Raw genomic sequence first — 27,501 nt, 5'->3', positions numbered from 1 at the left:
GGACAGACAGCGGTAAGTGACTTTGTTTTATACTATGTAATGATCATAAATTATATATGTACTTACTACATATTTATCTATATAAGATTAATTATTAATTTGACTGACTGAGGTTCATTGCTGATGTAAAGTTAAAAAATAATGGTTTTTTGTCGTGTCTGTCTATTTGTTATGATTCATGATACAGGAGTGATACATTACAAAAATCAACAGTTGATATAATCTTGTAATCCAGCAATGGATCTTAAAAATATATAATTGTTTTCTTATTTCATTAAAATTCGATTTATTGCAAAATAAAAACATTTATTGTATGTTGACATAATTATATAGCTTTCAATGATATTCTTTGTCTTTAAAGTTACGTCATCCGTTAGATCACACTGACAATTGTCAGTGTTAGAAAATCATTCTCTCAAAGGCCGGACATTGAGTAAAAACAAATGTATGTTACCAGTTAGGAAGACTATTGATTTGTAGATATTTTTATTCATATATATATTAATATTTTTTTCAATATTTTCGTTATTTCTTACAAGCACCTTTGTCCCTTTTCTTTTTAATGTGTTTCTTGGTTTTAGTTTTTCTTTTCTCAGCCTTCTCTTCTTTAACAGCCTTCTTTCTTGCTTTCTTACTGTTAGGCGACTCGTCCCTTGGTCGAGCGCTGTTTTTGAATTTCGTTTCTGAAATAATTATAAAAATATTTTTAAAGTGATTGCTTGGTAAGCAAAAATAAATCACTTAATTTTACTAATATTATAAATTATATATATTTGTAATCAATATTACTCAGTCAAACATGGTTATTATTGAGGATGGAATAGATTAAAACTATGACAAGAGAAGTAGTCAATTATTTTTTATTATTGCACATTATGTATGTAGATTCCATAGAGGTATTTTGTACGAACAAACTCACAAGTCACATCAGAACATGATTGTAATAACAGTTAATGGATACTTGCATCAAAATAGTATATCACTGAAAGTTACCTTTAAAATTTAACCTTTTTTTGTTATTAATAAATTGCACCCACGGGAAACCGACGTTGCTTGTGTATTATGAAAATGGGTTTATAATTTTTGCAAAATTCTATATCACAGATACAAATGCAAATTATGCAAATAAATAAATTAGCTGACAAATATTGTTAAATGCTGATTGTGTGTATGTAATATGTGTTTATGGATGTATGCTGATGTGAATGTATTTATGTGTGTGTGTGACTATTCGCTCTAGATCTTGATTTTTTTTCTATGTGTATCATGGCAAGTATATAATTATGTACCATTTCAACCATTAAGGGAACGCCAGATCAAGATCTACTTCATAATGAAATAATTTTCAAATAATAAACTCATAACTTACTAGCATCATCATCATCATCACCATTGTCATCATCGTCTGAACTATATTCTGAACCAGTACCAGATAAGTCATCGTCTTCTAAAATATCTGGTTTGTTCACAGTTCCAGTAAAATCTTCATTGAAACCTGCTATTTTCTTGTATATAAGGTCAGCTGTTTCTCCTTTCTTTGCTTTGGTGATATCCCTTTCATAATTGATTACCTATTGAATTGATAATTATTATTTAAAATTTGTACACAACCTTTATTAATGTTTATTGCAGGTTTATCTTTATGAGCAGAAGGATATTTAAGGAAAAAAATGACGGGACAAGTACAAATAAACACATTTGATCTTGAATTTAAATGACATAATTGGATCTAAAATAATCCAATATTTAAGTTTTTTTTTTTTTACATTAATTTAATACTGTTAGTAATCCAATATTATCCAATATATCTATTATAGATTCCGAATAGATGGCATTTTGGTATTAAGATACATACTGGAATATTTAGGTTTTATAAATATCTTTTTATACTAAGCAACAACTGTTTTTAGTGTTTAATACTGCAGAATTTTTCGCAAATGTAAATCTAAGGTTTGTTTAGATTTACTCTTCTGCCATTTATATATTACATTGTTGGTGAATATACTTTTTACTAAACTGCATACAAGTATTTAACTGTAGACTGTATGTAAATTTAAGTATGTAGGATTATAATTTATGAATGATATAAGTATTTGGTTAAACCTTTAAAATAATGGTAATTGTTATGTACCTTACCTCAGTTAGTCTTTTTGGAATATAAACATTCTTAAATGCCTCTTCTTCGATTTGTTCTTGGGCTGTCATTTCTTCAAAATCTCTTGATGCTACTTTCTCTGAAAGTTTTTCTAGGCATTCCTCTAAATTATTTTCATTAATAGAAGTATCTGTTATAAAATCGAACAATTCCTTCACAGTCAATGTTGCTACACCCTTTTTCCTAAAGAAGTCGGAAATATTAGTACAATCTTTTCTCAAAAATTCAAAGGCATGGGGATGATCATGTTCCACTGACTGTGATACATCTATAACAACGACATTACCATTATGGTAAAGCAAATTAAATTCTGATAAGTCAGCATGAACCAATTTACAAATATTAAACATTTTCCACATCATTGTGATGCATTCCCGGTATAAAGACCGTGCTGTTGACTGTGATATTTCTACATCTTTCAATTTAGGTGATGGCCAGCCATTTTCACCCATGAATGTCATGACTAATACATGGCTCCTTAAAATGATTGGTTCTGGTACATTTAATTTTGCATTGTACAGTCTCACAAGGTTCCTCATTTCTTTTTCTGCCCATGTTTTAACCATTTTTCGAGGATTTGACCTGCAATATCCATTCCTGAAGCGGTATTCTCCAGATACATACTTATCTCTATCTTTAAATACTAATATAGATGTTTTAAAAATTTTAACAGCAAAATCTCTACCATCTTTTGAAGTTGCATGGTAGACATTAGCCTCTTTGCCTGTAGAAATGCATCCGTTAATTTCATTTATAATACCTCTATTGAGCAGTTTAAATAAAATCATTTTTGTCCGAGGATCCATGACCTGTTCCGCAGTCGCTCTGTCATGTTTGTCTTTTATTCTTACTCGATCATTGTCGTATTTTCGATCATTAAGTTCCATGAACTTTTGAGTGCGTTCATTCATTGGCTCATATTTATCCACATTTATTTTATTGACATATTTTTTGAAAAGTTTTTCACTGGGCTGGTATGATATAACTTTTGTACTTGGATTCTGTTGATTAAAATGATCCCTCTTCTTCGTGTCATTTGTATCATCGTCCGAATCATAGAAATAATCGTCAGAGTCAAGTTCATCTTTATCATCTTCACTACTTATTTGCTTAATTTCTGGTTCCTCTGCGAACTACATGAAAACAGTTAATTAAAATCTTCAAATCCATGTTATTTTCCGACAGACATTTTCTTAGAGCAGAATAAACTTTTAACCACAAAAATAAATACCTAAGCTTATTCATTTTCAATTTAAATTATTTTGTTATTATTTAGAGTATATAAAATTTATAATTATTATACTATAAATTAAGTAAAACAAATATGTATTTTAATTGCTTAATATTACATCAATATACATACCCGTACTGTTTTAACAGTCTTTGATATAATATCTTCTTCATAGTCACTGAATTGACCGTCAGACATTTTTGTGAAGAAACGTAATAATAGAACATCAAACTATAAATTATTTATTGAAATATCATATAGAACGTTTAAACAAATAGATTTTTCGTTCATGAAGTTATTTCAAAACAATGCAATAACTTTTGAAGTTTCGATGGCCACATGGCTATTGGCTATGGTTTCTTGACAATTGATACTTGACAATGACAGCAAAATTCAATGTTCGGATTCCTGTAAGTTAAGATTTAAATGATCATACACATGCATTCAACATTATGAATTGATTTAAGAATTAGATTAGTGTCAATTATTATAGACGAATATTTAAATGAATATTTAAAGAACTTGGTTGTAAATTTGTTTAATATATATTTTTTTATGATATAGGTAGACGGACGAATAAATGGGCCACTTGATGGTAAGTGGTCACCACCGTCCACAGAGAATGGCGCTATAAGAAATATTTATATTTAAATCACTTCAACGGATCAACGGATTCGATATGGTTTTCACTGATAGAAAGAGGTAATTGAGAAAAGTTTGTGTGTAGAATTTGTAAATTTTTGGTATAACATATTTAAACTCCGACCTTCGATCAACATAAATTATTGATCAAAGACTACGTCTCTATGATGCTATGTATCACGTTGCGACATATGGCCGGGCCAAACTTTACTAGAGAATGTACAAGAAAATTGTAGGCCTACAGAAAATATCATGTCCGCAATAGTATGTATTTTTTCTAAGGTACAATCATAATAAATATTTTTATCTATTACAGATTAAAAAAAATATTTAGGGTATTTGCGAAGGCTATTTTCTCAAATTCATTACATCACCGATTCGCTGGTGGATTACAATAAAAATATAGTATCGGCAGTGTGTCGGCAATGTTTATATTATTGAAATTTCTCATTTATGGTATAATTTTGTAATTTATTAAAATAAGTATACTTCATAACTAATATAAATATATTTCCTTACTAAGTGCACATCCATTTTCTTTATAAAGAAATTGCACCCGTGCAAAGCCGAGGCGGGTCGCTAGTGTACTATCAAAATAGATTGATATTTTTGGATTTTTTATAAAAAAAACTGTAGGTATCGTAGACAATAATGAATTTAAAATATCATTTAGATACTAGAATGACCTTGACATTCAATTTGCGTAATGAAAGACCTGGCTAATAAAATAAATATTCACAATGAAAAGGGGAAGCATAATTGAGGAATCAACCAATTCAATGTCAATAGGAAAAGTGACCAATGATTTGTATTAATATGAAATAAAAACAATACTTATAAAAAATGGAACAGATCTTGAATAAAAAAAAAGTTTATCCAAAATGTATGTATGCATGTTACGTATGTAACGTAACAGGTAAATTATTGTAGTAGACGTATTATATAAATTAAAGGCTTACGATAATTTTACAGATTGCAAAATGTTTTTTTTATAATATGTTTCTTAAGAAAGATTGGAAACAGTTATATTACACGTCCTTGTAAACTAAAACCCGTGTAAAAGTTTAAATTATTAGGTATAAAAAAATAATAATAAAAAAAGTATGTGCAACCAAACCATTGTTTATGTTTACGTCATTTAACTTTTATATCACAGAAACAAAAAGGAAAAACTCTTTGAGTAGGTATTAGAATTATAGGCAAATATGTAGGAATTTAACAATTTTAACCACGAAAATATTAGCTAGTCATTGTTATTCGAGTGTTTTTTATTACCTATGTGTACGAGTCTTTGATTATTATTTAAATAAAAGTGTAAATTTGTAGACAGATGATCAAAGCTGTTTCAAATAACAATTTTTATTCTATATCAATACAATGCAATATATTATCGGATAGATTTATGCTTGGCGGTAGGACTTTGTGTTAAACATGCTGGGAGGGTACTATTCACTCATCAGATATATTACCGCAAAATAGCAATACTAAGTCAATTTGCGTTCTGGTTTGATGGGTGAGTAATCCAGTGTAACTACAGGCACAAGGGTCTTAACATATTAGCTCTCAAGGTCGGTGGCGCGTTGGTGGTATAAGGAATTGTTAATATTTCTTACATGTTCAATGTCTATGGGTGGTGGTGACCAGTTACCATCAGGTGGCTTATTTGGCTTACCTGCCTACCGGATATTCTTTTTCTTAAGTTTAAAAGATATTTTATTAACATTTTTTAACTGCCCATAACAGACTTAACATAATTATCCAAAACACGTGTATAAATTATATGTCAAAGTTTTTTATTTGTTTTAAGTCTTCATTGGCTGGAAAAAAACTATCTAGTATATTCTAGCTATCTTTCTCAATAGGCTATCCCATATGAAAATATTTTTCAAATCGGCCTGTTGGATCCGATATATTATTCAAACAAACAACGTCTTCAGCTTTATAATAAAGATAATATGTAAAACAATAAAAATGTTTTTTATACATATTAGAAAAAAAAAACAAATATCCAAAACAGAGTTGATAATAGTATTTTTTTAATTTGTAGATACCACAACGTGCTGTGTAGATTTAATAGACATTATAGTAATTATGTGTTTACTACATCTCGGTCATTGGTTCTTATTTTTGTCTTTTTTGAAGCATTATAATATTAGCTATCCCCCCCAACATTGATAGATTTATAGGAATCACTAATATTTTCTGGTTTCAACTATTCGTCAAACTTTGAACATATATCTTAAGTAAAAGTATCCATTTTTGACGAAAAGGTTTTGAGGTTATTCCACCAAGCCGCACCAATTCGAGTTGTTGAAATTTATTTGATCCAAGCAAATCAGACAAATCTCATCGAATTTGAATTATTTTTCCTATAAAAGATATTCCAAATTGCAGAAAAATGGTAATCGATGGGAGCAAGGTGAGTATAGTGGGTAAAGAAGAGTTTCCAGTTATATTTCTAGTAGTTTTCAAAGTCAAAGTTAAATTCAAAAATCTTTATTCAATATAGAAGTGTTTACACTTGCTTATTGATAGTCAAAAATCTACCACCGATTCGGAATGTAACACCTCGGGCCTGAGAAGAACCGGCGAAAGAAACTCAGCGGGATATACTTTTTTTTCCATTTTGCATGTACAATAATTATTATATTTTACTTATTTGAAACAGCCTTTGTTTTGGCGGTCCATTGTGCATTACGTAGTATTAGTGCACTGTACACACACAAACAGCTTCTTTTGACTCTTTTGACACAATATAAAAGCAATATGACTATATCCATTAATAAAATAAGAATTTTGATACGCAACTCATTTCAAGATCCGGATGATATTCTTTTCCAAATTTGACAACTTTATTTTTCCTGTTGTTTCTGCTGCAGGTGAGACACGTCCTCGCGGTGCACCTTAAGCATGCTGTCATGGTGAAGGTCTGACACGACGGTGGTTACGCCACTCAGTCATCTCATCCTTATAGCTTGGTAATTCTGTGATTAGAGTAGACCGTGCGAACGACCCTAGGCTCACAACCAGCAGCCTCTCTTCAGGGAGCAGGTACGAGAGACAAGTCATTTTTTACTAAGTAATCGAACAAGCAAATAGGCATACTGGTAAGTGGAGAAATATCAAACATTTCTGACATCGCCAATTGGCGGCGCGCCTAGCTTGGGAACTAAGCTGATATATGTATTTGTCTTTAGTTACATTGGCCAACTCACAAAATAAGTAGGAACACAACTATACTAAGTATTGCTGTTTTACAGTCGAAATTATGATGTTTGGGTGGTGTCTAATAAATATTTTTTAATATATTTTTATTTTTCAAATATTTTTTAAGTTGAATTTGAGACGAAATTATGCCGTCAATAAAAAATATATACATACGACCAAAATATAAATACGGACTCAAAAATCGCCTTAAAACAACTTCTTGTTTGCTTATTTTAATAAAATATTTCGACTGTAGGTATTAACATTTTTTATCGGTATTTCATGTTTTCTGTTTGTAGACGATTATCTAGGAACTCTTTGAGGCTTATATTCTACATTCCGTGTTATTCCACATTTTCCTGTAAATACAATTTATCGTAATGAATCATTTAGTTTATATTGAATGGGTTTTTTGTAAAGAACCTTTGTGGAAATAACCTGATTCGATTTGTAATGTGGGTTGAGTTATGATGGCTATAACTGATTGTTTTAATAAAGTATTTTTCCCTACGCAAGTTGCACAACGTAGATGAACGAAAGACGAACTATGACGAGAAATTTCAATTTTCGATAAAAAAAAATTACACTTACTATTTTACTTTTTAACATACACTCAATTCCGTATTTGAACTTTAAATATTTACTAGCTTACTTGAGCTGACGTGTGTGTCGTTCTATTATTTTTGTCCATCTCTTGTTGGTTTAGGTGCTAACTTATAAATACATTAATTTGGCTTCCGATCCGAAGAATAAGGTGCCCAAAACATTCATTAAAACTTATTCGATTTCTCTGTCTGTCTGAAGTTTTTGGTCAGGAAGGTGTTGCCATGTTACATTAAACATGTTTGTAAACAAATATGTGTATTTTTTTGTATCTTGGCGCAGTTAGCTAGTGGTTGAAATTCGGTCAAGCGAACATTATAAAATATTTAATTAACAATGTAAATAGCTTTTTACGTTAAAGTTATTGGTAATATTGATCTAGTTTAATGACGAAATCAAAATAAAATATTTTACATAGAAGCAATCAACTTTTGATACAGAATATATAAATAATAATTATGTAAAATTTGCTAGATGTTTCTCTTTTACATATTCAAATTATATATTTTAAGTGCTTTATATATGTATATAATTATGTCTTAATTTTTTTTAAATTGCATCTAATTTCGGGTGATGGTCGTTCTCAGTTGATTAATCATGTACAAAGGTCAGTTTTGGCGTAGATTGTAAAGAACAACTAATTACAATTAAAAAAGTTGCTCTCAAGGCAAAAATAATACTTACATTTATGTAAGAGAAATCTACCTTAATTAAGATTAAATTTTCCGGGTTCACGTGTTAGAAAGATTTCATGTGTTTGTAGACATGTGTTATTAAGAAATTACATGTTTTTATAAAAAGTAAGTTCGACTGAATCGTTAGCTTTACATACCCTATCTATATATTATTTTCAAATATTATTTTCGATACAGATACCTGTCTAGATGCATTAATTATTTCTTTAATCTGTATTTAGATTAAGCGGAAATCCAAAACTATTAGAGAAATTGATCAGGCATAGTACAAACACCTTATATGATTTTCAAATTGGGAGTATAATGAATTCTGGTCTGCTACCAATATATTTTTTGCAGGAACCCTTATAGTTTTGAATCGTTCGAACCAGGATCTCAGATATTAATTTATAAGCTGGTATCTAGACTAACTACGCAGTTGAGCGTGTATAATGCAAAAAAAAAATTGTCAAGAATTAATTTTAAAACAAATACATTGACATATATTTATGTATCAATATTCTGGAAATGTGTTTTACAATGTAATATGAGTTGTTATGTTATTATTTTTTTAAATGTCCCGTTTTCATCTTAGAGTATGAGAAGGTAGCCTATGTTTCAAGACGGGGTTTAACTATCTCCCTTCCAAATTTCATCCAAATCCGGCCAGTCCTTTTCGCGGAATTGGGTAATAAATATTGCAGTATACAAACTTTCACATTCATAATGTTAGTAGGTTCACGACGTATGGAAAAACGATCAATAAGATTTAAATTTCGAACAGATATTATCAGATATTATTTAAAGATGGTGGTACGGTGAGGACTTTATGAACGTTTATTAAATAATTTTATGTAACTGCCTTTCAATCTCACCCTCTAAATGTGCAATATCAATTATTTGATTTGCTTATAATTTAAACTAACAATAAAAGCATAACCTTACAAAGAGAATTGACGCTGACGTGAAGTATTTAAGAAGGCTACGCGCTGAGCGACGGGCCAAAATTGCAATACTGATGGCAGCGGCCGCCCGCAACCGCCAAATAGTTATAGAGCATAAAAGTTTATTATAATTCAATGGTAAAGTTTACACGATTGTAATTTAAATAAATTTATAAAATGCCTGCCGATTCTAACATTATTGTAACGGGAGATGAGAGAGAAAACACAATACAATTTCAAAGTCTCCCGGAGAGATCGAAACATGAAGATTTTTTTAGACGGGCGGTTGATCTGTTGGTGGAGCGAGTAGTTTTCGGCAGAGCATCTAGGAGTTCGAAGGTTGTGGAGTGGGCAGCTCCTGAAGATATCAAGAAGGCTATAGATTTGAAGCCTCGGGATGGACCTGCGACTCATGACGAGCTCCTGGCATTCATGGCTGATGTAAGTATTAGAAATTATATTTTCCTAAATATGTATACAATATTATTAATCTATTGACGTCTTTTTTGAGGTAAATCGTCAAGTTGAATATTTATGTACATTAATTAAACTGTGGGTTTGTTTTTATAATTGCTTTACAAGATATGACGTAGTATTTTTCTTAGAATGTATAATTATATTCTTGACATTTTTTGTACATTGATTGACATCTTGAAGGAAAACACCGAATACTTATTAATTCTAGGTAAGTTAATTTTGTGAAAAGTATATTGGCTGTTGACAATGTCCATGCTATAAGTCTTTTAAGCCGTAAAGCGACACCACTAAGTTTCCTGTTATTATTTTAAACACATCACTATTATTAATATTTAAAATAGAGTTCGGTGTTATTGTTAGTATTGTGTTATAAATAATATTTTGGATTATTTTTATTTGTATGTATGTATATTAAAAAGTTAACATAGAATAAGAAATTAAAATAACTGGCTGCATGGTAGTCAACTTCATGTATATATGTAGTCCAAATACCCAACAAAATATTTATATGAATTAAGAGCGATGTACAGCTTTCTATAGATAATTCACTATTGAAATCTGAACATCCAATATGGTGTTTACTCTCAAGATATTATTATTTCTAAACTAGACAAGTACGTTTTTAAAAACATTGTAAATATTAAAAACTAATCTATTTTCCAGGTCGCCCGCTATTCCGTTAACACAGCACACCCGTACTTCGTCAACCAGCTTTTCTCATCCGTTGATCCTTACGGTCTTATTGGCCAGTGGTTGACTGATGCTCTCAATCCTAGCGTATATACTTTCGAAGTTGCTCCGGTTTTTACCCTTATGGAAGAAGAGGTTCTACGAGAGATGAGAGCGATCGTTGGATGGTCTAATGGAGAAGGTGATGGGATCTTTTGTCCAGGCGGTTCTATAGCTAACGGATATGCTATAAGTTGTGCCCGATACCATTTCTATCCAGAAACCAAGGTTAGTATTTATTTTAGTTATGTAAAATTTGTTTATATCTAGTTAAAATGCAATCTTTATTTTCATACATTTGTTTTTGTTTTGTAATATTTTTCAAAATTAAAAAAAAAAACAATAACATATAATTTATTTATTAATATTGCATTGGTTATGAATACGTGTACATAATCACAAATTACTCGGAAGTCCGGAAGTGGCTTGGAATTGATTTGCAATTAAAATAATTACAGATTAAATATAAATCGTATATGACCGCATTCGGTGTTGTAGATACATTAACCACGAAGAATTATTCCAGCATTTTAAAACTTCAATATTATCAGTATAGGTATTTATTACTAGAACTCGAAATTCACACGTCAATTGTCTTAATTTAAAGCGACGCTGCGAAGCATAGCATACTTTAATATTATAATAAAATTTTTTACTAAAACCTTCTCAGAAACTGGTAAAATTTTAAATACATTTCATATATATTGGTTAAGTAGTTTTTTGGTCATCTAAGCATTACAAATAACCTCGCCTAATGGTATGGTTTTGAACATTTAATATTAAGAAAACACTTAATAATTTAGAAAAATAAATGTTTTATTATGAGCAGTATGTTATTAGAATTGTACGGTATAGCCTTAATATTACGATAATTCTATCGAGATACAATCATTACTTAAAAATGTGCCACAAGCAATTACTGTTGTCCTTCGCAACAGTTCATTATGGTCCGTTGCGTTTTTTATTCATGTAATAAACTTATTTAGCTATAAACTAGGTTTTTATCTTAGATTGTTTTGAAGGAAGCATTCGGAGATCACCTTAACCTCGATTTCTGGTTATTATTCGTTTATCGCATGCCATGCAGACCTTGGTTTGAATATGTCATTAAATTTAATAAAAAAAGTTATAAATTGCCTTATTTAGACATAATCATAATTGTAATTTACTAATTTAATTATTTTTATTAGAGTCAAGATGACTAGGACACGTAAATATTGCGAATCGTAGATTGTGGGTACAGACAAGCCATACTGCTGCAAAACAAGTCGTCCATGAAAACATGTGCAACTTGTTTTTATAATTTGTCACGTGAAGGAACATTTGTTAGGAAGACATGTATATCATGATATTGCCACATGCGTATTCATCACACCGTTTATGAGCTTCAATCCTCTCCTCAAAAAGAAAGGAGGCTTCAGTCTAGCCTTAGTAAATGATTACAGACTAAAAACGTTTTTATTTTTTCTTATTTTTCAATTTTAATTGAATTAAATGTTAATTAATAGGTAGTCATATTGTTAATCATATATTGATTATTACCTTTCAACAGGTTGAGGAAATAGTTGCATAATAATATATCCATTAAAATCCTCAGCAAGTTTACACCTTTGTTGCATTTTATATTAAAAAAAAAACAGCTGCTTTAAGAATTACAACAAGTGTCTTCCGTCTACAGTAAAGATTTTTTTATGTTAATAAAGCAATAACGTCAAATGAGATGAGAATATTGTTTCCCTTTTATAAATGATTTTAACAATATAAATAAAAATGTTTTCAGAGCAAAGGTGTTTACGCAGTACCGAATTTAGTGATCTTCACGTCTGAGCTTGCTCATTATTCAACGAGAAAAATGGCTGCCTTTATGGGTATTGGTAACGACAACTGTATTGCGATAAAATCCGACGAATTGGGTAAAATGGATGTGGAAGACTTGGAAAAGAAAATCAACGAAACAATTGAAAACGGTTCTACTCCTTTTATGGTCACTGTCACGTCTGGTACAACTGTGTTTGGAGCCTTTGATCCAATAGTGCCTGTGGCTAATTTGTGCAAGAAGTACAGTCTTTGGTTACACGTAGATGCGGCATGGGGAGGGGGTGCTCTGATGTCGAAAAAACATAGACATCTTTTAAATGGTATTGAATTGTAAGTATTTCATATCAATTTTATTACTTAAATAATATACATTATACTTTAATTGAACAAAAAACAGAACCTGTTTTAGAGTCCTAAGAAATAAGCGCTATACCTTCCCTCGGGAGGAGGGGTCTTTGCCCAGAAGGAAGTAGCCCGTTCAGAGATATTACTTTTAATTTACTTTATTATAAAAATAAACATTCTAATACATATTTTTTTCTATATAAGGGCGGATTCTATTACATGGAATCCACACAAGCTGTTAGCTGCACCACAACAATGCTCCACATTTCTGACAAAACACAAACGAGTTCTCGAAGAAGGACACTCATCCAATGCAAAATATCTCTTCCAAAAAGATAAATTTTACGATACTTCATATGACACTGGCGACAAACATATTCAGTGCGGACGAAGAGCTGACGTTTTGAAATACTGGTTTATGTGGAAGGCGAAAGGTACCGAAGGTTTTGAGAAACATATCGACAAACTCTTTGACAATGCTAAATTCTTCCTTGAGCATATTAAACACAGAGAAGGCTTTCGGCTCGTTCTCGAGAAGCCAGAGTGTACTAATATCATGTTCTGGTACGTTCCTAAGTGTCTACGAGGTTGGGAAAACGACCCAACCTACAATGAAAGGTTGCATAAGGTCGCACCGAAAATAAAAGAACGAATGATAAAAGAAGGGAGTATGATGGTCACGTATCAACCACAAGGTGATCTCGTAAATTTTTTCCGCATAGTTTTTCAAAACTCAGCGCTCGATCACAAGGATATGGTCTACTTCGCTAACGAGTTCGAACGCCTGGGATCGGATATAATCGTCTAGATTACTTAGATATAAACAATGTTTGAATAATCTTGCATTATCCAACGTGTAATGTTATTTCATCATTTAGCCTGTGATTTTTATTTATAAATGTCTTTTTTTATTTGTAAAAATAAAATTACCATATCCTGCATTATATCAATTAGTTTATAATATTATATTAAAACATATTTATTACGAAAATTGTCTCTTAATCTATTCACAATTCGTGGGATGGCATTAAAAGTACAAAATTAAAAGTTTTAATTGTATTTTCATCTGCGATTTTTAATCTGTGCAATATTCATACATATTTTAAATTATATATTTATTCTAAGTTAATAATTTAATAGAAAAACTTACAGTAATGAAAGAAGATTAAGTTTAATCTGCTGTTAGTGGTAGTTGCTGCGTAATTGAAACTTCTATAAAACCGTTTAAACACGATAAAAGTGAATGACCAATAAGTACTTTTGCTAAGTAGGTTAAAAGCGAACTGTTTATGTAGAAGTATAATTTTAATGTCATACGATCATTGCTATTGAATTAAATTTAATATTGACCATTAAATAAATATTTCTACTATTAGTTTTAAACTTGAACTAAATTTTAGTTCGATGCATGTCAACAGACTTTTAAGAATAAGTTAATAATTTATTAAATCATGCCTATAAATGTTTTTGTTTTGTTATTTTAATAAATGTATTTATTACAATAAAATAAGGTTTAGTTCATCATTTCAGTTCATGTTCGTGAAATATAATTAATGTTTATATTAATATATTATGATGAAATGAGGGTATAGATAAATCTTTTTTATAAGCTAGGATACTGCGCAGTCTTACGCAGAACATCTCGCCAAAGTTTCAAATTAATCGGATGGTAAATATGCGCCTGTAGTTACACTGGGTCACTCAACCTTTAAACTGGAACACAACAATATTAAGTATTGCTGTTTCGCGGTAGAATATCTGATGAGTGGTTGGTTCTTACCCAGACGGACTTGCACAACGCCCCTACATGTAATATATCAAAAAGCTATTATGTGAAATCGATAAAGGCAAACACATAGATCCTTTATGAACAGTAATTAGCCACGAGTGTATTGACGTCATCATTTATCAGTGATGACGTACAATTGATCAAAGTCTCAGTTGATTTATGAATTTTGATGTAATTACATCAACGGTTATTAAATTAAAGCGGGTCAGCATAATTTTGAATAGTTATTATTTATACGACGCAATGTCTAGTCAAAACCCAAATGTATATGAACTCTTTTTTTTTTTTTACAATTAATGACACGGAAAAGGTTTCATTAAAATGTATAAAAACTGTAAAGCCAATCGGGTTTTAAGTGAAGGCAAATTTATTTTTTGTTCAGTCTTTTTGTGTATAACAAAGTCTAGGAATCTAGGTTTTCCTGTTCTCCTCGCCATATTTCCTACCTATACAACTCGCAATAATCAAACTATGACAAGTTGCCTTTTACTTTGAAAACCGATTGCTTCAAGGATTTGCTCATTTGCTCATTGTATCTAAAACTGGTGTCCGTTTACAAAAATATAATATTGCTAACTAGCACTAATTAAACCGGATTTGCCCGCAGACAGTTCACGTGGACACTTAGAACACGTGATCTGAATCAATGATTGAAGATTGAAATCCAGGTAAACACAAGTGAATTTTCATGTTCCACGCCTCCTCAAAAAATAAGTCAATCAGACTTCTTGATTGATTTTTTTTTACTTTAATAAATTATGTTATAAGGGCATCAGTTAAATCCATATACATTTGCAGTTATCACAATAAAAATAAAATAAAACACACGTAAAATATATCTTTTCATTTGCTCATTAATTGTAGCACAAAAATAAAAAATCCGAGAAAAATGTTTATAATTTCTACCAAACCAGTACCTATAATAAATTTCCATTATAAAATCATTCAATACTACTTCGTAAGGAATACGGTATGTTCAATTTAACAAAGCTATAAGAATAATCACCTATGTAGCTATATATTATTCACCACTATGACGTACAGAAATCTATCTGACATAATACAAACAGACTTATCATAAACACTGGCGTTTTTTCTGTTTGATTTCTATGATTTGACATTTAACAGAAGAATAATTGAACATTGTTATTCTATACTAATCTTATAAATGCGAACTTATCTCTGTCCGTCTTTATGTCTGTTTGTTTTTACGGCCACTAAAACTAATTTCATGAAATTTAGCATGAATTTCAAGGAAGGACGTATGCCGCTTTTTTGACAAACACCTGACGACTGATCTTAAAATTCGAGCGAAGCCGCCGTCACTAGTATTATATAAAGTGATTTACTTAAACATTTCAGACGGTTCCACATTTCAGACACATATAAAAAAAAACGTAAGTACAAAAGAGTTCATTTGTAAGCGAATCCAATGTTGAATATTGGTATTCGGTCTAGAAATCAAAAGTCACTTGAGGAGCTCGAATGAATGATGACCCTCAGTGAGTCGTTAATGTGTATGGTAACATATTGTATAACATGGAATTAGTATAAGAGCATCTTCTCGAAATAAAAATCGACACACAACCACGCTTGTATCTATAGTATTATGTAGGGAAGCAGGAATTACAACAAAGATAAAACGAACATTTTATTTCTCACACGCACACAGAGACAAATCATGTCACATATTTAATTATAGAAAAAAAAACATTTATCCATTTACAAAGCAAGATAATACTTACAGTATTTTTATATAACAGTATGAGTCATAAAAACAACAATCTATGTTAAACGATAACAAGACATTGATCAATTTAGATTACTTAATTTAGTTACATTTAATATTAGTCATAATATTTCCTATAATAAATAATTCAGATCATTTTAATGGTCATCTTCTGAAATATCACCTAAAGGTAATTCTTCGCATTCCATCTGAAAGTAGAGACATTTTAAAATGTACGGATTTTAATAACAAATAACGTTTCTTAAATATATTTTTTAATGAGATATGAGAGAGATTTTTCAATTATTAAATTAAACAAAGTTTTTATTAAATATCAAATACACATTTCATAAATAATAATTTTAAGAATGTAGGTAGATGTTTAAATTAAATGCACTAATATAGAAAAATAAAAGCAAAACTATTTTTTATATTAATAAATAATATGAGTTAACATTTTTTATGTCATATTCGGTTTATACCAGCGAACAGATCTTTCTTAGAGTTACTCATATCCGATGAAACGGAACGCTTATCTCACTCTATTTTCTCCGTAAAAAATTTTTACGGAGAAAATAGAGTTAGAGTTTTTCTTAACCAATATCGGATGCTTAGCGTAAATAAACGAAAACTGATTGTGGAGGTTGAAGTTTCTTGAACGAATATACATATTATATTTTTTATAACATATTTTTGGTTTTACGTTACATAGCTTGAAATAATATATAGGACTTATATCAGCGCCACTAAAAAATACAGTATATTATATTAGTGAAATATAGGATGGATTCTGTAGTATTTATTTAAGATCTTTAATTTTTTTTTGAAAGATTTAAAAAAAAAACAGGTATTAAATAAACATTTAACATTTGACAAAAAACGAGATAAAAAATAATACGACAACGGCCGCGGGGTCGACGGACTCGTTGATGACTAAATGAAATTTTTAGGCACTAATTCTTTTTATGAAAACCGTTTTTCCGTCATACTTATAAGGCCGAGTATGGTCTAACTTTAGAGATGTTCAACTAAAACAGCTCATAAGTATAATTCATTATTAATATTCGTAGAAAAGTTTAGGTAAACAGGTATGTATATTTCCAAGAACGTAAGTTAGCATGTTTTTGTTAATTATTCAATAGACTAATATTGGCGAGTTCCGATTTGACACGAGGAATATAACATCTCTATGTCCCAAGGTTGATGGCGCATTGGCGATGTAAGTGATGTTTAATATTTATAATAATGCCAATGGCAACCACTAACTATCAGGTAGACCATTTGTCCGTCCGCCAACATACTACATAAAAAGAACTACGTAGTTTATCTCTCAGTTTATTAGTATCAGCTTATTTTTTTTTTATAATATTAAAATCGTCTATTAGGTGCTGTTTTGACTGCTTCGTTGGTGCAGTGCTAGATATAAAACCACAGAACCCGAGGCTCTGGATACAAACCCAGTTTGGGCAGATATGAAACAGTTATAGGATTTTTTGTCGAATACTCAGTTGCAGCCCGGAGCCTCAATGTTCGATGTCTGTACACTACCGTACCTCTGGAAGCACGCAAAGCCGTCGGTCCTGCGCCTGAACTCATTATAATGGCAACAAATCAAGAGTGCACTTGTTTGATCACACACTAGTGAACTAATGTAAGTATGCCCTACATAGATGACTGATTTCTGAAATTGATTCAAAAATTTAAAATATGATTTAAATTTGTAATCAATTACTTTTAAGGTCTTTATTATAATTTAAGTACATCAGTCTTTTCTTATTTCCTATGTTGATAATACGATATCCTGTTCACTCGAGTCAGACTCGCGCAGGCTCGGTTTTTAATTTTTACTAATAGAATATTATCGAATCTACTTTCTGTATATTCTTAATTTATCATTATTTACTTTTTTGTTTATGTGTTATCTATTATTTATTTGAGCGAAATAAAGGTTATTTTCAAGATTAATAATTTAGACAGCCGTCTCATGCGCACTGAATTTAAAATCTGTTACGAATTTAAGTAATAAATATCAAATGTTCATTAACCTAAAGTATATACCTAAATAATATTCTAATCAAATAGACCGCGTATTTAGTGAATATAAGGTAGCCTTTGTAATCCTGTCGAAAACTATTGAAATACTTGTGATTTCCAACCATTACACTTTAATGACCTTAGGTCATTAGAGCAGCTGTTTGTACCAATGTGGTTGGAAAATTACTGAGAATTTGGATGTTACTGCCAATGTTGAGGGTTGGCATCCGTCTAGCGTGACTTTCATTTATTACGGTACATATATAATTATTTCATTGTAATTTTTATCAATTAGAAATGTAATAATAAATAAGTAAATAATATATTAATATAATTTGTTACGCGACCGCCAGTGGCTAGACGTGGATTGTAAAGCTCATCAAAAATTTTAATTACTCAATGAAATATCTAGTCGATGCAAACATGTAATTTTTTTCTCCAGAAAAACTATTGACTTTCAAGATCCATATTCAACCATTGTTATTATATCTAATCACGGAGAGCACGGAAGTGGAAAATCTGTCTCCGGACTGCTACCGAGAGTTTCTCCATGAGTAAAACAAATATCTCTTATTGAATACTATACTACTAACACTAAATTTATTTGTGAGCATATATTCCGTATACATTATACGGAATATATGCTCACAAAATGTATATGTCGCCGGAACAGGAACTGATAAAATTATGTTATTAACAATTAACTCTATTTGACGGTCAACAGTTTATTTTCTTATTATTTTTATTTTATAAAGTGCATTAAAGAGTAAATAAAAAATTTTTAAAAAAGCCTAGACCTTCGGTATCATTATTTTATTTTTCATGAATGATGAAAACCCGGCTTCGCTCGGATAAAATAAATAAAACTAAACAAATACGGTTTATCATTTACTTTTTATATAACAGATAACTTTTTCATAAACGTTCATCTATAATTTATTGTGGATAAATGTCCATCGAGTTTACCTACGTACATGCACGAAATTATTATTTGGAACACACTTTCTGAACTCACCCGTAAACGTCAAACATGGCTACTCGTTGAACTGTCATGTCATTGAACTTTATGGATTTAATATCGAAATATCTCAATTATGCGAATTTTGCACGTTGTCGACTATAACATAATTATTTGCTACGATCTATAATTATGGACAGGTTTCAATCGGATCTTTTGAAGACCTGCACGAAATTATTAATATAGATCTGTATTGGTAACGTAATTGGTATTACGCTTTGTACATTTAATGAAACCTTTAAACTTTTAAACGTTCATTTTAAAGGAAAATTGTGACATGTGACATATCTGCTTGTTTTCTAAACGAAACTTTTATTTTGGAGAGAACTCACAATATATATTTATCAAAAAAATAATCAACAATATCGATTCAAAATCGACTGATATCATGACGTTTGCAAAAAATGTAATTGAGGTAAATTTCAAGCCGTGCTCGTAGGAACACGCTTAACCATGACAAGTGCAAATTAGTCAAACGATAAAAAGAAGATATTGTCGCGGGTAGTCCCCGAATATACATTATGATATATATTACTTGATTGATTAGGACTATAGGATCATTGACATATTTAATAGGACTGTTATTAATTTACGTAAAAAAATAAATTGAACTTACCAAAGTTTCATCATCAGGAACTCTAGACAGCAAATCAAGCATTTCATTATGAGGTATTCTATTTGGCATTAATATTTTTTTTGTAAATTTATGAATTCCTAAAATTAAAAAAGAGAATATGACTCTGGTCCGATTAAGACGTAGGTATTAGTATATCAGGAAATAATTGGGGGGAAACATGCATGTGTCGGACGAAAATCACATGTAACCAGCATTAAAGCAGCGTAGTGAAATGAGCTCATCATGAGAGGAGCTTATTAGCTCCAGCAGTGGGATTTATAGACTGTTACAGACTATATCCTCCAGCATTTACAGACAGTCACGTAAGATATACGCCCGTGTGGATAATTTTTTGTGACAGGCAAGGCAATTAAACAATAAAATTAAAATACTTTTTTAATTCAAATGGATATTGTAATTAGGAAGAGTTAGCTCTAATAAATGAATTAAGATGATATTGCTTACCCCATATTATGCAGATGTAATTAAACGGTATCAAGTACATTACAAATGTTATTAATATAATAAAAAATATTGCCAAAACACTAACAAAGGGTACGGTAAAGTTGAACAAACTGAAAAGAAAAAAAAAAACTTCATTAAAAAAGGACTTTAATAATTAACATTGTTACATTGAAAAAACAAATTAAGGCTCACTTTTTAATACTTTCTCCTGTACTTGCGAATTTTCCTATTATATTTTGTATTGAAATGAGAATTTCTTGGAGGCTGTTTATTTTTTGTCTCAAGGATATGTTCTTATCGTCCTAAAAAATATTTAAAACCGTTTTAAAATTTAGGTTCGACACGTGCCGTTTGCATTAATTTAAAAATAAAGGCATTGTTAATATATAACAAGTTTTATAATATCATAAATAAAATCATAACCTTAATTTCTCAATTTAATATGAATACAAAATGTTTAAAAAACATTTTAGTAAAATAATTTTGTGTAAAAGCAATGCAATTTATGTGTTCAGTGTAAACATATTTTAATATAAATAAAAAATATCATTTAAGTAGTAAATCTTTAGAATCTTTAGGTTTAGTTGGTAATTATAAGATTGGAAGATGTATAATAAAAATATGGAACGATTGTTTGATGACATGGACAAGAATAATTGAAATTAATTCATAAATGTGAACAAAAAAGTCACTACGCAACTGATGAATCAATTACCTTGTCATTCTTCGAATAAACTTGCAACCCAGTCTTCTCTGTACCTGTTAAAGAAAGATCTCGTAAATGATTTGCATATTTGTTTATAAATAAATAAGTAATCGTTTTATACATTTAAATTAAAAAGTAATTGTAGCTTACCATCCGGTTTATACCAAATAAAAGGAATTAATAGCAACAGAGGTAACATCCACATTTTGGCGTATATACAAAATGGTATCCATATTAATAATGCTATTGTATTTGCTTTCCTTGATTCCCATGCGAAGCAAGTTCTGAAATAAATATCGGCATGAAGTCTGATCCGAACTAAAGCTGTTACTTAACGGTTCAATATTAAAGAGATCGTAAGGATTTCATTAATTATAAATCTACAAGACACTAATGTTATAATTTGTGTTCCCCATGCTTTTTCATGAGCCGAGATGGTCCAGTGGTCAGAACGCGTGCATCTTAACCGATGATTTCGGGTTCAAACCCAGGCAAGCATCACCGAATTTCATGTGCTTAATTTGTGTTTATAATTCATCTCGTGCTCGGCGGTGAAGGAAAACATCGTAAGGAAACCTGCATGTCTAATTTAAACACATTGTTTGGCCACAACAACAAATATATTATAGGCGAAGAATGTCTAGCACTCATTTCTAATCGATAGTTTAAAGGATATATCTAAATACAATATCTATAAAATATTGAGGAAATGATTATAAGTCTTAATTCGTTGTTATTTAAGAAGTGTAAAAAAGGATAAAGAAAAAAAAAAAACTTACTTCATAATATTAAAAGCATATACGATCCACGCAGAAACAACTTTAGCTCTCGATAAATTCCTTGCGAATAGATGCCTGTCCAATTTTTCGTCTGTCAATAAATAGTTTATTTCCTTCGGATTTATAACACGAGCTGCAGCTTTTATCTTAAAAACACGATTGACGTCACTGTATTGTTGCAATATCATAGTTTAGAGTACATAACATCGTGTCTGTTAACGATAATAAATTAATATTATTAATTCAATGAATGATTATATTTAGCTTTGCATTCCTGTGTTATCAATTTCACAAGTGGATAATTTGTCTTGAAGATATTTAAGTATCTCGTTTTAAAGATGTGAGAATTTTCTATTAAGAGCGTAGTTTGTAAGCGTGGGAATTCATTTTAGAACACACACATAGGTACTTTTCAATAATACAGTTGCATTGTGCAGTGTATCGTACGCATCCCCGGAGATAATTAGTTGCTTGTTTTCGGTGCAACGAATAAATTAAATTTTCATTGCGCGTTCATAACGTAGGATTTATAAAAATACATTTAATTACGAGTAATGTATTAGCTATAAGGTTGTCACTCGCAAACGCAATTATAAATTATTTGTTAGCATAGGGTGCGGTCAGAGTGCATTAAGATGCCAAATATTCATTATGATTTTTATTGTTTCAACTGCTTTCGTCTAACTAAATAATAATAATTATTTTCTTGATATTTTAAGGTTGGTAGATATACCGAATTAAATTAAAGTAAAGACACATTAAATAATCACTTCTTAAATTTTATAAATATAAATAACGAAGTTAAATATAATTTTTTTCAATACTCTATTTTTAAGTAAAATATTCGAAAAAAATATTTTAAATCAACTTCTCGTCCATTTCGGTACAAATACTATTTTTCATAGTGAGCAATTCGGTTTTACAAGAGGTCGCTCGACAACTGATGCGAGAATAGCACTTCTTAAACATATTTACGATGCTTGACAAAAATCACAGAATGCTATTAGAGTATTCTGTGATTTGTCTAAAGCATTTGATTGTGTAGAACACGAGACGCTTCTTTATATGCTCAAATACTACGGTATTAAAGGTAAAGCTCTTGATCTCATTGCTTCATATTTAAGTCAAAGAGTCCAGCAAGTTTTCATTAATGGCATAAAGTTTTCTGGATCTACGTTATAAATGAGTGTTCCACAAGGATCAATTTTGGGTCCCTTTCTATTTCTAGTATATATAAATGATCTTCCTTTCTATGTTAAAGGTATTTGTGTTATAATGTTGTTTGCTGACGATACTTCACTGATTTTAAGGTAGACAGGAAAAAACTGACTATGACGATGTGAACGGTGCATTATCACAGATACACGATTGGTTTACAGTAAATAATTTAATTTTGAATACTCAAAAAACGAAATGTGTAGTTTTTACCCTACCAAATTTTAGAAAGCAAAATTATAATATATCTTTAAATGGTTGCCGTCTTGATGTAGCCAATATTACGATTTTTTTTGGGAATAGCATTGGATTCCAAACTTCAGTGGAGTCCTCATTTATAGTCCCTGACAGGAAGACTCAGCTCCGCAGCATAAAAATTAACAATTGTGTCCCACGACACTCGCGCCCCACCCTTATGCTAACTTGTCTATGTGTGCGTAGACGTTTTGCGAAATTATAAGAGTCGGCTCGAAATAAAAATTGACGTGCTCTCACCTTGGGCTCTGGGGAGGGACTGAAAATTTATTGACAGCGATGTCGAATAATAAGTCAAAACCGTCAAATGATTTTCTCCATACTAAAATGTATGGACGACGAATGCCAAAAAGTAAGCAATATTTAAATAAAAATTACTATAATATTGTGAGATATAATAGAAATTGAACACGGTGAACTTATTATTTACACTTTCGTGTCCCCATTTAACCAAAAATACATGTATAAACTAGCCGCTAAATAGCTTAAAAAATGTTAATAGAAAAGGTCGATTTCAGTGTTTGGAGTGATGTTGACGATTAATTTACCAGGTTATTGATACAAATTTTATAAATATCGTCCGGTGAAACTTGAGATATATCTATTGAGATACTGAATGTATTTTTTCATCCATAATCAATGCTCCAGTTTTAAGATATTTTAAAAATAGTAAGCGCTATTTTGGCGTTCCGCAAGGACTGTCCTCTTAAGTTTGACTGTAACGTGATATTTGGTCGACGGTTTTTAAACTTATCGTGTAACATAATCTTGTAGATGTAGATCAATAAGATTAAGACCAATAACGGGTCTTTGCGTTTAATGTTATCTATTTATTTATTCTATTACATCATACGTGTGGGTAAAGTACCACTTTACTTCTAGGAAACCTTATCTAAATTAATTAATTATTTAACTTTTATTATTTAAATGAATGACAATCTTGGCGTGATAAACCTTTCGCTCCGTATATAAAAAATAATTTATTTAAATTAATTAATTATTTCCACGCGGTCAAGATTTATACAGTAACTATTTTTAATTCATATTTGTATGTTTATATATTTAAGCACTTAATGTTATCAATTCTTATGTTAATAAATTAAAAAAAATAAATAATAAAATTTAAATATACTTACGCAGTTCCAAATTATATTCATTTCCAGTAAAATTCTTGCATTGTTTCCTTTCGCTTTTTCTTTGAGTGTGCTATCTTTGAGTGCGTACCATTTCTTTCCTGGTCTTATACTAAGCAATGGTATTGAAATTTTACCAATTTCTTCAGTTTTTTTCTCATCGAAAACTGAGACTTCTAGAATTGAAGTGATATCAGTTACCATACTGAAATAATATACAATTTAAGTTTTGTCTGACCATAGAATTATCTCTATCCCATGAAGACTTCTAAACTATCACTCTCCACTACATAAGTCATATTATAAAATATATATATATATATAAAAGGAAGATCATACATTGATATTATTTTCATCCAACTAGGGTCGTTAGTTTTATAATCAGTTTGCGTTTGTATTCTTTCATTATTTAAATGAACAACACAATAACAATCTTGGCCTGATAAACCTTTGGCTCCGTATATAACTACGGTTAGGACACCAATGTTATTAAATTGATCATAAAAACGATACCAAGCCTGCGAAAGAAAAATTTGTAAAAATTTAAATAAAACTGTGTTTAATACTTATTTCTGAATCTTTCATCTATATTAGAAACGAATCATTTAACTGTTCAAGTGTATAGTAATTTTAACTTACGTATTTATTTTTCAATATTTTTTTTTTATTTTCTATTTCATTTTCGTCAACATCATAAAGTGTATTACCAAAGGTAGTACCACTTATAGTTGAAAGAAAAAATATTTGAATATTTTTAAATTCTCCTTCTAAATTTAATAACATTTTATGAGTTCTTTCTTTCTCTAATTGTGATAAATCTAAAATACACCTGAAACATAAAAAAAATGTTCGCCGTTTTGATGTAAACAATTTTAAATATGGTTTAATTATCTACTATAAATTTAAAATTCAACAGGGAAATGTTGCTTGTATTCTTGCCAGCATTCCACGCGGTCAAGATTTATAAATTCATACTTGAATATATTTAAGTTAATAATTGTTTAAATTTTACCTGCCCATAAAAGTGTCTTTATCCCATAAAGTTATTTCTAAAATGTTTTCATCGTCATACATACTTAAATTAAATAACTCTTGAAATTTCACTTTCGTATCAACGCTTTTAACTAATTTGCATTTACGTTTTTCTGTACCTAACCTAAAACAATTTAATTATTAAAAAAATATATAAAAATGTTTATGAACTGAATCAGGTATTATTATTGTGCTAAATACCTGAATTTAAATAACAAGACGCGTGCCTTTTCGTCCACCACTTCTTCTAAGCCCGTAACTTCAATCAATGCAATGCTGACCGTCGCTATTTTATTTTTTTTAAATAGTTTTATCATTCGATGTTTAGATGTGTTGGATAATATGTACTGCAAAAATACTTAATATATACATGACAACATTGATTATTGTAAGTATAAACTTGTTTTTATTTTGAATGCAATTATTGTTTAAGGTTAATTGAAATCGTGGTTTATACAATTTGAATACATATCAAAAAACGGACTCACTTTGTCAACCTTTTCAAGAGATTCCTTTCTTCTATACTTTCTCTTTTTTTCTTTTTCTTCAGTTTGTCGCTTTTTTAGTCTATATTCTATTCTATCACGGATAGACATAGGAGGTGGCGTAAGCTCAGAAGACTCATCGCTTTCTTTTGAAACTTCATTCAACCTTTAGAATTTGGTTTTATAAATTTTAATATTGTTGAAAAATAAATCGTGTGTCTATTATTGTATGTAGGTAAAAAAAATATTCAACTTACGACTCAAGGCTTGTTTTAAAAAAATCTTTATTGAAAAAATCATTTTCAACGTTGTTTTCATACTCACTGTCGATTTTATCACATGTTTTTGTCATTGAATCAGATTCTGAAACGGTTGCTTCTTTGTATAATATTTCTTCGAAGGTGGCATCTTTTTGTTTTTCATGGAAAACATTCGTTTCTACGTAAAAAATTGAACGATTTACACTCAGACTATTGTCAAATTTATGCACTTGATCAACATCACTTAAATCACTAACACTCACAAATTTCTTTTGACTTTGAAATTTGTAATCATCATCGAGATTTGACAAAAAATCAATAGATTTTGATTTCTCTAGCTTCCTTTGCATTTCTTCATATTTGTGCTGTATTTTTTCATGTAGCTTAGCGATGTGCCTTTTAGTGACCCTTTCTGTTTTTTGTTCATTTTCCATTTTTACTTTATGTCTTAATACAGTACGTGTAACTGGACATAGCTGTTATCGAGAAGGAAATGCTAACTTTACTTCACAATATCGATTACTTACTATCTTTACTCGTATCTTATCACATGTTTTCGCTATTGATTATTTTGAATTTGTAATCCTTTATATTAAACCATCAAATTGGATTTCTGCAAACTCCTAAGCCCATCATTTTTGGTAAATACATTAAACTAAAAAAGAAACAGATAAGTATATGGTTTAATAAAACGTTATTCGCTCGAAAGCTTTGTTTAAATATACTGTTTTGTTGATCGTACCCACTTTTTGCGTTCTATTATAATGAATAATAAATAATTATTTTATTCTATATATCTTATTTTTATCTAACAATTATATATTATATGTACTTATGTCGGTATTCGATATTTCGAATGTCATAAATTTGTGTAATATAGTAGAGATTTTAGATAATGTTGATAAGATTTGTCAATAATATAATTTCTTTGTTTTTGCGTTGATTTGGAAAATGGATATCTTTGTATGTACACTGATATTTTAACTATTCTGAGATTTCATCTGTTCTGAATTTATCAAGAATATAATTTATATTAATTTATGAACATTGGACGTATATTTCTAAGCATCTGAGCAATGACAGTTGTACTAATAAACTTGGATGGCAATTGTATAATTATAGTATTATATTTATCATTTTTGTTACTGATAAGAGTGAAT

General features: G+C 30.0%; 3 protein-coding genes across 3 annotated transcripts in view; 1 reads left to right on the top strand and 2 right to left on the bottom strand.

Annotated features, from left to right (window-relative positions):
- The window catches only part of LOC113393894 (serine/threonine-protein kinase RIO1), a 208,745-nt gene continuing 181,244 nt past the window's right edge, over positions 1-27,501 (bottom strand). The window contains exons 2-5 of the mRNA XM_026631002.2: positions 3,519-3,729; positions 2,137-3,288; positions 1,370-1,571; positions 1-683 (exon numbers count right to left, since the gene is read on the bottom strand). Of these exons, the coding sequence (XP_026486787.2) occupies positions 526-683; positions 1,370-1,571; positions 2,137-3,288; positions 3,519-3,584 (1,578 nt within the window). The 5' untranslated portion in view covers positions 3,585-3,729 and the 3' untranslated portion in view covers positions 1-525. The remainder of the gene's footprint in view (positions 684-1,369; positions 1,572-2,136; positions 3,289-3,518; positions 3,730-27,501) is intronic.
- On the top strand, positions 9,547-13,816 carry LOC113393896 (cysteine sulfinic acid decarboxylase). The gene is made up of 4 exons (XM_026631004.2): positions 9,547-9,897; positions 10,597-10,890; positions 12,443-12,810; positions 13,030-13,816. The coding sequence occupies exons 1-4, from the start codon at positions 9,634-9,636 to the stop codon at positions 13,631-13,633; spliced, it is 1,530 nt and encodes a 509-aa protein (XP_026486789.2). The 5' UTR covers positions 9,547-9,633; the 3' UTR covers positions 13,634-13,816.
- On the bottom strand, positions 16,315-26,812 carry LOC113393892 (multiple C2 and transmembrane domain-containing protein-like). Its single transcript, XM_026631000.2, has 14 exons — positions 26,339-26,812; positions 26,085-26,247; positions 25,798-25,943; positions 25,577-25,720; positions 25,204-25,393; positions 24,904-25,082; positions 24,568-24,769; positions 21,962-22,107; positions 21,333-21,466; positions 21,192-21,235; positions 20,669-20,778; positions 20,477-20,586; positions 20,012-20,109; positions 16,315-16,552 (listed from the first exon to the last, which is right to left on the bottom strand). The coding sequence occupies exons 1-14, from the start codon at positions 26,773-26,775 to the stop codon at positions 16,502-16,504; spliced, it is 2,154 nt and encodes a 717-aa protein (XP_026486785.2). The 5' UTR covers positions 26,776-26,812; the 3' UTR covers positions 16,315-16,501.

Source organism: Vanessa tameamea, chromosome 16 (genome assembly GCF_037043105.1).
Source record: "Vanessa tameamea isolate UH-Manoa-2023 chromosome 16, ilVanTame1 primary haplotype, whole genome shotgun sequence".
In the NCBI taxonomy this organism is placed as follows: Eukaryota; Metazoa; Arthropoda; class Insecta; order Lepidoptera; family Nymphalidae; genus Vanessa; species Vanessa tameamea.
This window is presented reverse-complemented; position numbering and strand designations above follow the sequence as displayed.

Coding starts and splice junctions, on each gene's coding strand:
- LOC113393896 (XM_026631004.2), top strand. CDS start 9,634: ATGCCTGCCGATTCTAACATTATTGTAACGGGAGATGAGAGAGAAAAC. Junction 10,891..12,442: donor ATTTCTATCCAGAAACCAAG/GTTAGTATTTAT, acceptor AAATGTTTTCAG/AGCAAAGGTGTTTACGCAGT. Junction 12,811..13,029: donor CTTTTAAATGGTATTGAATT/GTAAGTATTTCA, acceptor TTTCTATATAAG/GGCGGATTCTATTACATGGA.
- LOC113393892 (XM_026631000.2), bottom strand. CDS start 26,775: ATGGAAAATGAACAAAAAACAGAAAGGGTCACTAAAAGGCACATCGCT. Junction 25,721..25,797: donor GTCTTGTTATTTAAATTCAG/GTATTTAGCACA, acceptor AAATTGTTTTAG/GTTAGGTACAGAAAAACGTA. Junction 21,236..21,332: donor TATTTGGTATAAACCGGATG/GTAAGCTACAAT, acceptor TTTCTTTAACAG/GTACAGAGAAGACTGGGTTG.